This window comes from Heteronotia binoei, chromosome 5, assembly GCF_032191835.1.
Source record: "Heteronotia binoei isolate CCM8104 ecotype False Entrance Well chromosome 5, APGP_CSIRO_Hbin_v1, whole genome shotgun sequence".
Classification (NCBI taxonomy): domain Eukaryota; kingdom Metazoa; phylum Chordata; class Lepidosauria; order Squamata; family Gekkonidae; genus Heteronotia; species Heteronotia binoei.
The window spans coordinates 112,747,203-112,764,752 of NC_083227.1; the positions used below are offsets into that span (position 1 = coordinate 112,747,203).

At 40.6% G+C, this 17,550-nt stretch overlaps 1 protein-coding gene across 2 annotated transcripts in view; it reads right to left on the reverse strand.

The window, feature by feature from the left end:
- The window catches only part of KDM3B (lysine demethylase 3B), a 68,045-nt gene that overhangs the window by 27,464 nt on the left and 23,031 nt on the right, over positions 1-17,550 (reverse strand). For both annotated transcript variants that reach the window (XM_060240104.1, XM_060240105.1), the window contains exons 5-9: positions 16,692-16,816; positions 7,496-7,564; positions 6,622-7,200; positions 4,115-5,360; positions 790-991 (exon numbers count right to left, since the gene is read on the reverse strand). In XM_060240104.1, coding sequence (XP_060096087.1) covers positions 790-991; positions 4,115-5,360; positions 6,622-7,200; positions 7,496-7,564; positions 16,692-16,816 — 2,221 coding nt within the window. The remainder of the gene's footprint in view (positions 1-789; positions 992-4,114; positions 5,361-6,621; positions 7,201-7,495; positions 7,565-16,691; positions 16,817-17,550) is intronic.

Below are 17,550 nucleotides of genomic sequence, written 5' to 3' on the forward strand. Positions count from 1 at the left end.
CCATACCCTCTAGATAGGCTTGCAAGATTGCATTCCTTATAAGCAAGCAGGGAACTACCACCTTCCAGTAAAGATTACTGTTACTTCTCAAAGTAATAACCTCATGGGTTATACCAAACAAAACTCTCCTTGCAGAATGGAACTTTTGGTCATCTTGCAGCCACCCACTGCTCCACCTGAGGCTCCAGAAGAGCACTAACTAGGTGCAATGTGGGGGGTCTGCAGTGAAGGGGAGAATCTGGAAAAATCTTCCATCGGTTAAAAAACAAGCACTGGATATAGTCCACAGCCTTAGAACTCTGGTTCAATTCCTCTAAAATAAACTGGACAATACAAAGTCTGAACGCACATGTAAGGAGAGGTGTGGTGGGTTTTTATGAAAATCTCTGGCACTCTAACCAAGCTTATTCCAGGACAATCTGTCCACATTTTCCACAACATTAATTCCCTTAAGTTTTTAATATTCTAACTCTTCACACTTCTCATGAATATATCTCAGTGTTTTGAGGACAAGAATCTAAGCTTTACTAATGAAAAAGAACATTACATTTCCAAAATGCTGGCACATAACTACCCTTGTGGAAAATGTGCATTTTGCTGCACCAAATTTATAGATCAGATTCATCATAATGAATAAAGCAGTTCATAAAAGCTATAGATTAGAATTTTAGTTATCACTGAAGTATATGTGCACACAAAGATATGAAATTATGTTTCTGTCAGAAATAAGAAAAGGAAAAGAGCCTTTAGCAAATATGCATACAAGACAAGCTCAGAAAGTTTTATTACCTTCGGAAGTGAAAGAACCGACAAGACACAGTGGAGTCATCTTGCTCCTGCTCTTTGAACTTGCGGTAACGTTCTAGCCGGCACTCTCGACACTTGTGCAGATGAGGGGCTACATTGATGCATGATCCATCTTGGAGAAATGGTTCTCCTGACTGCTTCAGCTTCCTCACCTTAGTCACATCTTTTAGTACAGATTGGCCAACTATGGATAAAAAAAAATAAGTTTCATAAAAACTAGAGGGAAAAAATGCAAATTTCATTTATTCTTAACACATGGAGCCTGATTATCTTTATTAGAGAACTCTTCTCAAGCCAATGCTCTGCAAGCATCATGAAGACAGGTGGCTAATATCCAGCCATGTAGTTCTAAAGACTGAAAGGCACTCTCATCAAAAGAGGGGCCAGTAATTTCTGCAGATTCCACATTCCCACTTTAGACCCCCACCCCACCCCATTTTGGCCACCAGGCTGTTCCTTAAGTTCTGCTAACCCCAAGAACAAAATTTTGGGACGCTCACTGGGCTGCAGCAGGAAAAGTTCCACTCTGAAATTAGTGGTTCACAGTGGATATAAAACAGTATTTTTGTGGTCTATTTGTATTTTTCTTCTCCGCTGTGACCCTAATCCCACTTTTCCCTAAAGATCAAGTGCGGTTAGTAGGTAAAGAATTTTAAGAGTGTGTACATTTTAAGCAATCACTAAAGTCCCATTTAATTCACACATGAAGGTTCCTTCTGATAAGCAATCAGGTCTCGTTATTTATTGAGGTCTTAGACAAACTACAACTCACATATACTTTTTATTAAGACCAACCAAAATGACATAAAGCAGCGTGCAAGCATTCGAGGTCTCCAAAAGTCTTCCTTAGGTTGGATGCTAAATTGTTAATACAATGACTATCAAATAATTCCTTTGCTCTGGCCCTACAAGACATCTTTGACTCTTGTTTGGCCTGAGTGATTCAAGGAAGACTGCTGGCTTTTGCAATTCCAATGGAGAGATACCACATTTTTTTCTTGTTCACAGTGCAACCTGACACCAAAGGCACTACTGTGTATCTACTTGACTGCCTTCATTGAGCACAAGGGATGCTGGCAAGAGGCCTTTAAAAACACGACATGGAGCATCTCTTTCTGTCAGCACCTCTTTTGTTTTGTAACATTCAGTCTGAAGAATTCTGGAGAACTTGAAAGTTTGCACATTGTTTAGTGCCATTTTGTTTGCCCTAATAAAGGGCACTATGTGATTTGTTTCTGCTTAGACATTGAACCAGCATAGCTGAAAACAACTTTTGTCTATTTAGAAAGACATCCTATTCTTTTTAAAATGTGAAGAAAAAGTACAAATTTATGCCTTCATCTGAAAACAAAACTAGACCTCAATGCACAAATCAGTGCCCAGATTTGCCGAAAAACAAATAAGGATGCTAATGAGCTAGCACACACATACAATATATGCAACAGTGAGAACAGCACAAAATTACACAGCCTGGGGTGCTTATCCCTTCAACAAGTGATGGGTATATGAACTCTACATTCAGTATTTGGCCCAAACAGAATAACTTACTCTCCATAGTTCTTGAGGGTGGATTTGACCTTTAATAATATATCTGTGCTCAGAGAATTTATTGCTGTTATGGCTTCCCCACAATAACTGCCACTGTTTTACTGCTTTAGGTTTGAAGAGCTACTTCAGATGGAAGAAGACTTCAAACTTTGCTGAATGAAGTGGGAAGATACGTGCCAGTGTATATATAAGATTTTCACAAGCCCAGAAACTGAATGTTATTTTGAAGCCAGTGAGTTTTGTAATGAGCAGCTGGGAGTTTTCTTCCTACAGTTCAATACCTATATGCTAAAGATGCTTCACTTGGCTTTGGGACCTGGAGTCATCAGTATAAATTGCAGCATAACTGTTACGGAAGGAATTATATCCATTACACAATTTACTGGAGCTGTTTAAAGTATGTCACACTCTGTGGAAACTGGGCAAGTAAAAGGCAAATTCCATGTGACTGGAATTCAAGGAGGTACGTTTTGGGTGTACATTTTAGGTTTCTTTTCATCTGCTATTACAGGGTGGGGGCAGCTATTTGAACTCCCAAGTTAAAAGCAGTTTGAAAAGCAAATGCAAACATTTTAAAAGGTTTAACAGAATATTCTCCCAAACTCCATTCTGAAAAGTTTCATGTCATATAAAGTTAAGAGTTTTTCTTCTGTTTGAATTTGACATTAAAGAATAAACTCTGGCTGCCTTCTGTTAAATTCAAAATTCTACACCCACTGAAAATACCTCATAACTAATGGACTATAATTATCATACTACATTCAGTAACAAGCCTCTGTTATGCACAGTTCTGTGATACAGTAAGAAATTATTCCACAAACAATTATGTCTCCAAAAGTGCTAACAGATACGTGAAAATGACCTATAAGTCTGGCATTTATTGGTCCTCATTATGGCCTTTAGACAAATGCCAGAGTTTACACAGTAGTTTCATTTATTTTTGTGGGGAACAGATCGGGACCTGTAAATGATCCTGAACATAAATTTAAGAATTTGATTATTGTTGTTTTACACAAGCAAGCATATATCTACAGCATGCTTGGTTGAAGAGGAATGTTTGGGGGGAAATGTAAAGAAGGGCAATACTGCTAAGTTGTTCTAACAGAATGATTCATAAAAGCATCTTACAAGAGAAACTATTAAGTCAAATCAATAACATCACCCTTCTGAACTGGTATGAAGCTAAATATTCCTTAAATAATCTAGTGAGTTTCATACAATTAGGCAGGGTTTTTTTGGCACTTTGCCAAACTCCCCATCATGCCCTTCATTCACAATCTACTTTTTAAATCTTCCTAAACATTTGCCTTCCTCAAAATTCCTTCCTTCTTTAGAAGCTAAACTGTCATTTCCATTTCTGCAACTAGAATGGAAAAAGGGTAAACTACAGCTTCTGTAATTTACTGTCAGAGTCTGAGTTTCTTGAACATAGGATTTAGTCTTATTAAAGTAGAGATCTAGACATTCAGGCATGACAACAGGTGGCATAATTCTTCTTTCCCCAAACAACCAGTCTCTAGTGGTCATACACAATAAACCTTGCACCCTAAATTTATCTTTGTACAAACTGCTGTGTTGTTGGACTCAGTACTTTAAGAACTTAATTCCTTGAGACCTCTACGTTTTTGCCCCTGATGTCTTGGCTAGCTAGCTAGACAGACCAATACAAGGCTACACATTCTACAGCTGGGAATACCAATACAATATCCCAGCTTCAGCTGTTCCAATATAACTAAACTCTTGTGTTTAAAGCCTTCACCTTTCTGGGGGGTTGTGCGAGGCCTGCCTTTCAGAGTTTGCTTCCCTTTTCCCTTGCCCATTAGTAGTACAGCATTCCGCTCGCCATTGGGACCCAGTTTCCCGATCAGATGCTCTGGGATTCCCTTCAGACAGGCTCTGGTGTGCAGCTGCTCCTCAGAATCACTCATATCTGAGAGGTCACTATTGGTGCTAGAATCAGAATCCTGCTTAGAGGGCATGCTCCGTTCATCTAGAGAGAACCTTTTCACAGTTTCAAAAGGAGCTTTGTTCTCCAGTGCTAACTCTGCCTGTGAAGAGAAAAAGCCAGCCGGGTGTCTGCCAAATACATTAGAGAAAGTTTTCAGAAGAGGATTGTCCTGCTGCCCAGGCCCAACAGATGGCTTTTCTTCTGTTGGACTGGAGGAGAGTGTGGGCATTTCAATAGGTTGTGTCAGGCTACTGATAGGCGAGCTGGAACGGCCATTCCCCAGAGTAGACGAGCTCTGTACATTAGCAAACAGTGTTGAACTAGGAGCACTGGGCATTATCTTGGAGGAATCAGTTGTTATAAACAGGCTTTTCTTTTTAGCTAAAGAGTCCACTGAGGTGTGCAAATCTGACCAGCCAGAAGCAGCCTTGGAACCAAGAACTGAAGAGGAAGTAGTAGATGCTCCTGGCTGAGATGAAGATGAAAAACTACTGAAAGGACTGAGTTCTGATTTTTCAACAAATGCCAAGAAAGGGTTCGAGGGTTCCTCCCGTGACAATTTCGGGGGCTGCAAAAAAAGATTCTCATGATTATCCGGAGGTCGAGTACTCAAGAGGTTCCGAGAAAAAGCTGGAGTAAGTGTGGGCATAGATTCCACTGGCAGCTTCCGGTCCACAGAACTGCCTGGCTGAGTCCCAGGGCTAGGTTCTCCTGCAAGAACTTTACTTTTGCAGACACCTAAGCTCAGACTCTCTGAACATTTTTTTAACAAGTCCTGACTAGCGGGCTCTTCAGCCAGATTCTCTGACAAGGCAGTGAAGTAGTTGCTGGAAGGAATACTCTGGGACATGCATTGAAAAAACAAGTTCTTTGACAAATCAGAGTCTTTCTGAATCTCATTGGCAGTGCTACTACCAAACATAAATCCAACGGGCTTCTTCTCTGGAGCCAGTACTCCATTGGATTGGTTTCGGCCACTTTCAAACACCAAAGGCTGGGAAGCGCTTGAGTGTGCCGCTCCAAATCCTGTAGAAGCCAACATCAAATTTCGGGAATTCTGAAACAAAATAAATGATATTTGAGGCAAACCTTATTTCTCCATCCCACAAGATACCAACTCCTCAGTAGTTCTTAACTGTTTATTCCATGCCCCAAAATACATTTTCTTGTTTCGCAAGCACTATGGCTGGTTGAGAACCTATTCTATATAAACAATATCCACTTCATTCTCAAAGGATCAGCAACACAGGCACAGCAGCCCTGGCTCCTCTGTTTCACTCTCAAAATGTCAAACATCTCTAGTCCTGAGAAGATGGGGCTGAATCATGCACCACCTCAGCAACTATTCTAAACTCATCATATGGGTTAATACTTTAAGAATAGGCAGAGAAAGGGAAGAAATCAATACCATGTTTCTAAAATACTGTAAGCCACGTTGGGAATGTTATAGATAAAAAGCAGGACATCAAAAAGCCAACAACTTTTTAAATTTATGTATGCATGTGTACGTATGTACATGGTTTATTGTATGTGTGTATGCGCGTGTGTGTGTGTGTGTATGTATGTATACACATGGTTTACTGTATTTTGCAAATCTAAATCTTAGAATTCTAAGGATGCACAAAATGAAAAAAAAAGCTGATGTACAGTAATTTGTCTCATGTCTAAACTGCTACACTGAAATGTTAATCTCTGTACTGAAGTAACCATTCTGGATTTCTTGTTCTGAATACATAAAAAGCAAGGTTCTCTCTATATTGCTATACATCTTTCTATTTAGTTTTCCTGTCATTTACATCAATGTTCCCTCTAAGCTGAGTTAGTGTGAGTTAGCTTACAGTTTTTTAGCCTCTAGCTCACACAATTTTGTCTTAGCTCAGGAAAAAATGGCCCCAGAGCAAGTAATTTAAGCAGTAGCTCATAACTTTAATGCCAGTAGCTCACGAAGTAAAATTTTTGTGCACAAGCCTCTACAGCTTAGAGGAAGTATTGATTTACATGTATAGTTTTTATTTCTTGGAAAAATATAAATACAAGAAATAAGACCCTCTGGCTTTGTATTTCAACTTTCTATAAAAGCCAACATCACCCTTTAAGGTGTGCAGAGAGAAAGGCAGATAACACACATTAAGCAGAACATACACACACAACTTGCATTTCATAAGGATTCAGCACCCAAGTGGATGCATCTGCTATAAACTAGGGGCGGGGGGAGCTCTCCTTCTTATAGGCTATGGTAAGAACAACACATGAAGGGCTTTGGATGCCCTATAGCAGTATATAAATGGTAGATATTATTCTGGCTGCAGACAACTTACCTCTTCTTGACTCTGCAAACGACCCATTTTCTGTTTTTCTTGTCCAGTGACAACTGACAGACTAGTATCAGAGATTCGTACAGCAGTTGGTGTCAGTCCAGCTGTAGTAATTACTGCTGGGGCAGCCACCAGGCCTTGGCTGGCCTGCTCTAAGGACTTTGCTGCTTCTTGACTTCCAGCTCCACTCAGAAGAACTTGGGCAGCAGCTGAAGAAAAAGGAGCGAAGGGCATCTGAGCATCACCAGTTGCTGGTTCATCTTGCACCACAAGAGTTCGGCCATTCTCCTTGGTGTATGTTGCAAAGCGAATATTGTGGTTAATTTGAGGAGCAAACTGAGGCAGCTGCTTGGCTCTTGGATCCAGAGTTGTGTCACCACTGACATTTCCTTTCCAAGCTCCCTTGTTTGCCTCACCTCCATCACTACCATTACCATCCACTTCACCCCTCTCCCTTGGTTTCTTTGCTGCATGATCACAACCAGAATCAGAAGCATTCTTCCTCCTCCGTCCATCTTTCCCTTCCACATTTTCCTTCTTCTTTTTCCCTTTTGAGGATTTGCCTGGCTTTAGAGACCCTTCCTAAAATAAATAAAAAAGCATATATCATTACAATGGGATAGTTAAAAGAAAATTTCAGGAAATTAGTCCATCAACTAATGCCTTTAACCACTGGAATACAACTTTATAAGGTCATTCAAGCTGCACAGAACTAATAGACACATTCACTTAATTTTCAAATTAAGCTAAAACAAAGTACCTTTCAAATTTATATAGACAAAGTTGTATAAGCCATCATTAGAAGGAAACACTATTGTAAGACAGATTTTTTTAGAAAAAAAAGACCAGTATATCATGGCCTGGTGTAACACAGTACCTCATTCAGAGCAGAGCTGTCCATCACTACATGAATCAGTCGAGGGTCCACAGACTTGATCTCACCAGTCTGATTCATTATGAGGTGAAAGGGACAAACAAAGGGAAGACACATTAAAGAGTGGTAACTTATTTGTCTTAAACAGTTTTAGCTCCCCTCACTTGTCTTATCCTTTTCTAAGCTCCTTGTCCTTCTGCCTTTACATCTCATTCTTTGCTCGCAATTCTTCATGTTAAACCACATAATGGCCCAATAGGTGCCTTTACGTTGTTACTGAAAACACTGCAAAGAAGAGACCATTAAGGAGTACCCATCAGTGCTACTCCACAAACTCTTGTGCAGTATCTTGTACAAATGTCTGCAGAGAATGCTAAGGATCAAAGATTTCAGGTTTTAACGGCTGGTAACATCATTAGGGTTTGTAGAATCTTTCGGGCTCAAGTGCCGTGTTCTACTGGAGAAAGTTTTCCTTCCAGATGTTTCGTTCTCAGCTGCGGAGAACATCCTCAGTGGCGTTGCAGCTGGAGCAGGTGCTCTGACCTTCTTGGCTGCTGTGCATTGAGTCTGTGCATTGAGTCAATGCACAGCAGCCAAGAAGGTCAGAGCGCCTGCTCCGGCTGCAACGCCACTGAGGATGTTCTCTGCAGCTGAGAACGAAACATCTGGAAGGAAAACTTTCTCCAGTAGAACACGGCACTTGAGCCCGAAAGATTCTACAAACCCTAATAATGCTAAGGATGTTTCCATGCAGATGTTTTGCTCCGCTTTGGCTTCCTTATAGCAGTACTGTTTTCAGAAACATCCATACAACATAATCCTCCATACACACTGCTTCTTTGTCTTTCCCCCACCAATCCATTCCTGGGATCTTTCCCAAACCTGGTTTGGTATTTTAGATAAGTTACAGCCAAAGAGCCTTTGGATACCATTTTGGCAGGAGTGTATGCATTTTTGAAGGAAAACCCACATCAACACCATATTCTTTGCCTCACCTTCCATGGCCTCACCAGCAGAAGTCTTTTTTAAAAACAACAACAGCAGCAATTGCTAGATCATTATAGCATTTTAACAGTACAATGATCTATTGCAGGGGAGGAGCAAAGGTTAATCAAGAGTGACCAGTCACTCTTCAAGCAATTAAAAACAGCTCTCCACCCCTCCTCCAGTGCTGCTACAATCAGTTTCTTATCTTTTCACTTTGAACTGCTTTCAGCAGCTTCTCTCCTCTCTTTCATGTGAAGGAGGCACATAAATGCATATACCTTTTTGCTTTGATGGGAAAACAACACTAGCATTCTCCTCCCTGAAGTGCACATATTCATGCACCCTTGCTCTGGGTAGAAAAATGTCATGCTATTTCTTCCCTGCTATGTCATGTTATTTCTTCCCTGCTATTTAACTCTTCTAGAGACCAAGGTAAGTGTATGACCATTTTCGCACACAGCTTACCTCGCAGTCACAATCCTGTTCCCTTCGCAGTGTCTGTCGGATTTCCCACCATCTGCGCCGGAGTTACAGGAAATGCCGTGGCTTTTGCGTAGCAAATGTAAACTGGGTTTTAGTGGTTTATGTTTGCTACACAAAAGCTGCGGCACTTCCTGTAACTTTGGCGCAGATGGTGGGAAATCCGACCAGACGCTGAGGAGGGAACAGGATTGTGACTGCGAGGCAAGCTGTGTGCGAAAACGGTCTATATTTCCCCCCTGTGGGGCAAGGTACAGTTTACTTATTTCATTTATAACTGGCCTTTCTTGCTGAGACTCAAAGCAGATTAGAAAATATAAAAACCAACTCAATCAGAGAGCATAAAATATCCAATAAATGATGCAATATGAATAGGATTACAAAATAAGAAAACAATGCAAACAAAAAATTTCCAAAGCATAGTATATCACAATGCAGGAAGTGAATTATAAAGGCAGAACACAGTACACTAGAAACAAGGCAGTGAATACAACACGGCAATAGACTACAATCCTATCCCCTATAAAAGTGTTCTCCTGAGCTGTTCCAATATACTACAGCTCTGCTTGGGGTTCAATGGCAGTGGTTTGTTTTGAAAAAATAGCAGAGAAAAGGTTTCCACCCAAGCACTGCAAACCTGCTCTGGAATGCTGCAATTTGTGTACAAGCTGCCATTTTGAGACTGGCTTTGCAAACTAAGCCATTTTGTGAGTAGTAGTTCCCAAGGCTCTTGAAAAATATGCCTATTTAAAACACTTATTAGTTGTCTTTCTGCCTTACGGAACTCAGTGCAGCTTACAATACAAATAGAAACAAAACACAATAAAATACATCAAGCCACTACTAAAACTGCCAGTAGGCAGAATAACTAAAATTAACTGAATGCTGCTTCCTAAAGATGAAATGTGAGGGGGGCAGGTACACCTTCCTGGGGACTTTTCCATAGTTGTGGGGCTGCCACTGAAAATACCCTCTCTTGTCTACCTACCAGACAAATTCACTGGTTGATGGGAAAGTCAAAAGGGCCTTTCCCTGTGATCTTAGCAACTCCTCTTACCTGGTTTAATACCATGATCTATTAGTTCCCATGATCAACTAATCTCCAGTCCTTTTCATTACAGAGGAATAAGTGTAATGGCGCAGGCTTTATTATTCCACAGCGAAAAATGCTAGAGACTCATCTTTTTAAAAAATATGTGGGAACTAGAGATTGTGGCAATACAGCATTATAGCCAATGTTCCCTCTAAGGTGTGGAGTCTCGTGAGAAAAAAAAATTCTAATTTATGAACCAAAAATTGTGCAAGCTTTAAAATTGCAAACAGGTCTACTTTTTTTAAAAAAATTCAGGTTACAAACATACAAAACATATAAACTATTATCATTTGTATTACAGAAAATATTTTTATAGGGAACTTACTTATATTTGCTTTTAATACATCATCTATCACATAAATTATCTTTCAGAAAATTATTACCATAACCTTATAAAAATCTGAGTTGATACAGATCGCTGTTGCTGCTGAAAGGTTTGGAGGAACGAGCAGTACTTTGCTCTGTCTACTCCTGGCTGCAAAAGACCCTGCAGGTCAGCACGTCCCTGGGAACTTTCCCAGCATGTTAAATGTTCTGTCTGTCCTAATCATAAGTTAAAAAAGTAAAGGTAGTCCCTTGCACCAGTCATTTCCAACTCTGGGGTGACGTTGTATCACAATGTTTTCACAGACGACTTTTTTTTTTTACAGGGTGGTTTGCCATTGCCTTCCCCAGTCATCTACACTTCCCCCACAGCAAGCTGGGTACTCATTTTACCAATCTCGGAAGGATGGAAGGCTGAGTCAATCTTGAGCCAGCTACCTGAACCCAGATTCCGCCAGGATCAAACTCAGGTCACGAGCAGAGAGTTTGGATTGCAGTACTGCAGCTTTACCAATCTGCACCATGGGGCTCTTACTATAAGTTAGAAGACAACTATTCTACACATACTCACATCAATAATCAAGAAGGGGATTAATTAGCCTTAAACTGTGACATGACAATTTTTTGACAAGCATGTATATGAATAGGGCCTTAGCACTGTTTCAGGCGTTTTCATACCTTTAAGCTAAGTTGAAGCCATCATGAATGGAACCCTCAAAAGCGTTGGCTTGTACATTATTAAGATAGCTATAGCCTCCTTTTCCCCTCACACAAAGCTTACAACATGGTTTCCCCCTACTCCATGTTATTTTAAGTTAAGCTGAGAAAGAGAGTGTGTGGCTGGCCCAAGGCAGCTCAGCAAGTTTCTCTGGCCAAGGAGGGATTCAAGCCTGAGTTTCCAGAGCTTAGTCTGACATTCTAACCACTGTACCATGCTAGTTCTACAAGTAAAGGCCACATGTATTACTAAGATGCAGAAATCAGGTATCATTTTCAAAAAAGCAAGAAACAGACCATCTATGTTTGCAAAGCTGGAGAAATATGAAGGTAAGTACGGCAATTAAAAACTGCAGAGGAACAAAGACAGGAACTGCTATTGATGGAGAAGAAACCTTGCATACAGATGTAATTGGCATTCAAGAACTGTAAAACATGCAAGGAAGAGTGCCATTTGTTAGCATTTTCTAAACATTGCTTTTTTATTGGGGGAAAAAGAACACTGAGAAACTCAGGACTGTGTGTGTTTCAATTTCTGAACAAGCTCTGAGGAATAAAGGAAGCTGACAAACAAAACCATAGAAGAGTACCCTCAAGTGGAAAATTATAAAGCAAAAGGAGAAAAGGAGAAAACAGGTTTCAGTCAAAATCATAAGGCTCTAATATTGGTAGAAAACACATGAAAAAAGGTACATGAAAAAAATGAAACCTGAGGGGAGCAATTAATATTTCTAAAATAGATATTTGAATATTTGAAACTGTTTTCAAAGCATGAATACAAAGAGGAAGCTCACTCAGTAAGTTAAGGGGTACCAGAAAGAGATATCTAAACATAATGTTTTGAAAGTGAGAACATTCACAAGCAGACTACATGTCATCCAAATAGCTGTTCAATTTCCCCCTCCCCAAAGTAAAAGGAAGAAACGTAGAGCAATGGTGGAAATATGTTCAGTTCAAATGAAGTCACCCAAGATATTAATATCCATTTAAAGCAAAGATCTGTGGAAAGAACTCTGAAGGGGGAAGATAATAATAAAGATTAAATTAAAAGGTAAGAAAAGGTAGTTCCCTGTGCAAGCACCAGTTGTTTTCGACTCTGGGGTGACGTTACTTTCATATTTCACGGCAGACTTTTTACAGGGTGGTTTGCCATTTCCTTCCCCAGTCATCTACACTTTCCCCCCAGCAAGCTGGGTACTCATTTTACCAACCTCGGAAGATGGAAGGCTGAGTCAACCTGGAGCCGGCTACCTGAACCAGCTTCTGCTGGGATCGAACTCTGGTCTTGAGCAGAGGGCTCTGACTGCAATACTGCAGCTTTACCACTCTGTGCCACGAGGCTCTTCTATTATTAAATTAACTATGTTATAAAAAGAAATGATATAAAAACTTCTGACTGAGGATAGCTAAGGGAATTAAGACAGCACTGCATTGAAGAAAAGGAAAAGTATAGAAAATATTGTCTCATGAAACATCATATCAAAACTGAATTGGCTTTGCAAACAAAAAACTTAATAACCTCTGGCTGATGTTTTAAAAGAGGAGAAAAACAACTTCATAGGAATTACTATTAACATGCATCTTACTGCACTCATAATTTAAAAGTTTGTATTTTTAGAAGTTCTTAAAGATTTCAGTGGGTTATCTAAGGTCACTGAGCCCAGCAGATATTCCCCATCTCCTGTTTCTCACTGCAGCCTGCTGTATTCCCTGAAATGCAGCTGGGAAGGGGTCTACCCATAGCAAAAGGAATGAGAGCCCCCACCAATTCGTAAGTACCCACCGATTTATAAGATACTAGCCTGAAACCCATGCTTCGCTACAGTATCTTTAATTTTTTTTTTTTAGTTTATACCCCACCCTCCCTGCTGAATCAGGCTCAGGGCAGCTAACAGGCCAATTGGCAGACGTAATATTAAAATCCAACTATAGCAATAAAAACAATAAGTATTATATATACATTACTAATGGCAAATAGACTAATTCAGGTCTTCAGCAGATTTAACTCATAATTGTCCTGTCCAATTTACCAGGTGGAGGCAGGGCCAAATTTCAAGGTACTCTAGATGGAAAATACGGTCCAGGTCTGTGCTTCAAGAGGCTAGTCAGGTCGTACCAGGCAGCAGGGTCTGATTTTAATCAATTTAGCTGTTGAAGGCTTGGTGGAAGAGTACCATCTTACAGGCCCTGCAGAATTGAAGAAGGTCCCATAGGGTCCTAACTTCCTCAGGGAGCTCATTCCACCAGCATGGAGCTGACACTGAGAAGGTCGTCGCTCTCGCTAGCCAGGCCTCCTTTAGGCCAGGAATAAAGATTTTGTGCACTAGACCATAGTACCCACTGGGGGATATGTGGGGAAAGGTGGTCCCATAGGTATGCTGGTCCCTGGCCATATAGGGTTTTAAAGGTAAGAATCAGCACCTTGAAATGAATCTGCTATGCAATAGGTAACCAGTGCAGCGCTTTCAGGGCAGGCTGAATGCGTTCTCACAAGTAATGACCTAGTAACAGCCTGGCTGCAGCATTCTGCACCAGTTGAAGTTTTTGAATTTGAGACAAGGGCAGCCCCATGTAGATGGCATTGCAGTAGTCTAGTCTCGAGGTGACCATTGCATGGATCACTGTCGCTGTCACTACATTCAAGGAATTAGCTGAAGGTGGAAGAAGATTTATTTGGCAGTGGCTACCCAGGCCTCCAACATTAAGAAGGTGATCAGGAGGACTCCCAAGCTCCTTCAGTGTTGGCACAAGAGGAGCACCATCAAAGGTCGGGAGAGGAATCCTACACCTGGTCCACTGTGACTTAGGTATAGGATCTCTGTCTTAGTTGGACTAAGTTTCAATCAACTCATCCTGAGCCATCCTGCCACAGCTTGCAACACCAGATCCAGATTTTCCAGGCCACAGCCAGATCGGCTGCCCAACAACGGATAGAGCTGGGTGTTATAAGAACATAAGAGAAGCCATGTTGGATCAGGTCAATGGCCCATCTAGTCCAACACTCTGTCACACAGTGGCAAAAAACCCCAGGCACCATCAGGAGGTCCATCAGTGGGGCCAGGACCTAGAAGCCCCCTCACTGTGCCTCCCCCAAGCACCAAGGATACAGAGCATCACTTGCCCCTGACAGAGAGTTCCAACAATAAAAAGTAAAGGTAGTCCCCTGTGCAAGCACCAGTCATTTCCGACTCTGGGGTGATGTTGCATCATGACATTTTCACGATACAATGTGGCTAATGACTGATGGACCTCTGTTCCATATGTTTATCCAATCCCCTCTTGAAGCTGTCACTTCCCAGGAGGAAGTGGTTGGTTAACTGCATACTAATGGCAACCCAGCCCGTACCTCAGGCCAGATGCCTTTGGTGGTCATCCATGAGGGCGACCAGTTTCTTTCCATGACCCAGATGGAAAGTCAAACGATAGTGGCCCAGGAAACTAAGGATGCAGTGGATGAGGCTCTGACCATCACAGCTACTGCTTCATTTTGGGTTTCTAGGTCCAGGGGTTTGGACTGGGCATTGATGATCTGTCAGGATGCTTTTTAATAGATATATATTGGGACTTAAGAAATGTTGTATCACTATGAAATGAGTACAGACATTCTGGCTACATATCATGAGATGCTGAGAAAGAAACTGCCTTCCTTTGATCCTGCTCCACTAATGGGCAATTCCTGCTCAGCAGCTTACTATGATCCCAGTTCACATTCACTTTACTTTGAAGTACTTTGATGTTCAGAAGGGGAGGATCAGGGAGATGCAAAAGCTTCCTCTTCATTTCAGCAGACCTGGCAAAAGCAAACTTGGAGAAGTTAGCACTTAGAGGGATAGTTACTCTAAGTGCCTGCTTACTTCAAGCCATGTGACTGAAGAAAGCAGGCTTGGAGACAGCAGGCACTTTAATGGACAGTCCCTCCAACTGCCTGCCTTCTCCAAGATGCTCACCTCCATTTGCCTCTCCTCCCACCCTCGCCACTAGCTGGCGGCAGGACCGCTGTGTTCATAATAAGCCATGCATGAAGAGGAGAAAATCTGCATGTTTATGCATATATGCATGCTAGAGGGAAGCCTGATTATATAACACTACTGTGATCTAGGAATTCCTGATTTAACAAAAACCTTCCAGTGAAGGGGTAGAAATGGTGGCAGGGAGAGCTAAGGCAAGGAAAGTGAAGGGAAAAATGCTGTGCGGTGAGCTGCATCACAAGAGCAACAAAAAGTTGTCTCCAGGTAAAAGGATGTAGGTGCAATAGCAGTCCTCATGTCATCTTTTGAGTCAGGTTTACTTCTCACAGAACAAGAGATGTCAAATTCATCTAGCACAAGATTTAAAAACAGTCTTTCCAAAAGGATGGAGACAGACTCCAAATGATGACAGCTGGATCCAACACTACTAACAGAAGTGAAATAATGAGTTCAAAATTATGCAAGTAAGAGCAAATGTACATAACTTTCCTAAATGTAATATCTGGGTTACTAGAATGTTTCAAATATCTAGAGAAAACAAATGCAGACAGAAAAATAAGAAGATGCAAGGAGTACTCAGTCCCATTTATACACTTGATAACCTAGATTCCTTTAGGTACTAAGAATCAGGAAAAACTGGCTTTTTTGGCTTTTTCTTTAACTGTCTAGCTAGATGTTACCTTTTTAAAAAATGGAATGCAAAACTGTTAAGTAATCAAATTCTGTACTGAGTAGCAAATACCATGTACATACACCTTGATTATCCTCTATTTGAACCACTTTTCTTGGAACAACTAGGAATAGGATAAGCAAAGATCACAGCAAACCACTGAAGGTTAACAGTGTGTCACAGACAGGATAAGTAATGGACTATTTGATCATTAGCATCACTTCCTCCTGATAAATGTTCTCTTCTTAATACACTACCTAATCTCACCTATAAATCTTCTATATGCTATATTTATTTATTTCGCTTTCTATCCACCCTCCCATAAGGCTCAGGGCGGATTACAACAGTTTAAACAGTTAAAACAAATTTAAAATACACATGAAACCATTTTAGTGCATGGCATAAACAACATGCTCCCAGTTTAAGACTCTGCCACAGTAGCTAATCCAATCCCCAGACTGGGAAAGTGGGAGGCCAAATGAAGACAGCTGTCACCTCCTCAACTAAAGGTCTATATAAAATCCATACATGCACAATCTATAGACCACCACTATTTGGATTTAATAGAATTAATCGTTTATTAAAAATCTGCTGTAAATATGAAACTCTGCATTGTTTTTAATGTGTACTTTGAACATAAGTTGAATGGTAAAAAAGGGCTGAGGAGTAGGTGGTAATATTCTCTGAAAATGTCTCACTCCCTAACCATTAGCATCTTTCACACTGGTTCCAATTTTTCTATTGCATCAATAGAAACAAAATACTTGCTTACAGATATAAAGACTAGAAATTTGTTTTTCATAAGACAACAGAACTGTGCAAGGTTCTGACCAGGCTAAACCGGATTCAATCAGATGTCACAGTTCACACCAAGTAACCAGAGCTCTGGTTCAGTGAAATTAGGAAGCCATGCCAACCCCCCACCCACAAAACAACCCCAAAGAGAAAAACGCTTCACACCTCAGTCAAAACCACTTCCATCAGACGGGAGATGGGATCTTGACAGCTCACAATGGCAGAGACCCAACTGTTTTCCTCTTCTGGCTGGTACACCTTCACTCTCTGACCCTGGATACTGTAAGGACCTAGAAAAAAGTTCCACATAAGTATAAAATCAGCCAAAAATGTCCAATTGCCTCAATGATTTCCACATACAAAAGGGAGCTTGGATTAAACTATTAATCTGTAATTGAAAGATACAAAAGAGATGTACAATGACAAGAAAATACTTCTGATTGACAGGAAGTTGTTGGGAATTGGGGGTAAGTGGTAGGGTCTTAACTGCAGTGGGAGAATCTATGAAATCCTTTCTGCCCATTCCCAATGGCAGAAAAAGATCCAGGGATTCAATCCACTGAACGTGTGAGGCAATCCTCCCCAAATTACAAAAAACTTGGAAGAGACTGCAACATATCCAGTATCCATTTTAAGAATAAGAAAGTTATCATGAACATAATACTAAAATGTAGAAGCAGAAATGCTGTTGTTTTATTTAGAAAATAGCTACAAACATTAGAGACGGAGCTGTGAACGCATGCATTTCATAACATCTAAATGTATCTTAGTTCCAATCGAGAAAAACTGAAAAACATTAATACTATATCATACAAAGGAAAGTGTTATCTAGAAGCATAATGAACTCTTTTTTGATATACATTCTTATGATATAATTAAGAAAACACAATACAACTGGATCTTCTGTTGTACTATAAATGGTTAATCTTTATAAACAGTACACAGTGTGTAAGGCTACTTGCTTCTGAACACACAAGCATACAAACAGGCTAGAAGTTTGGTTCAGAAAATGAAATCTGAATCA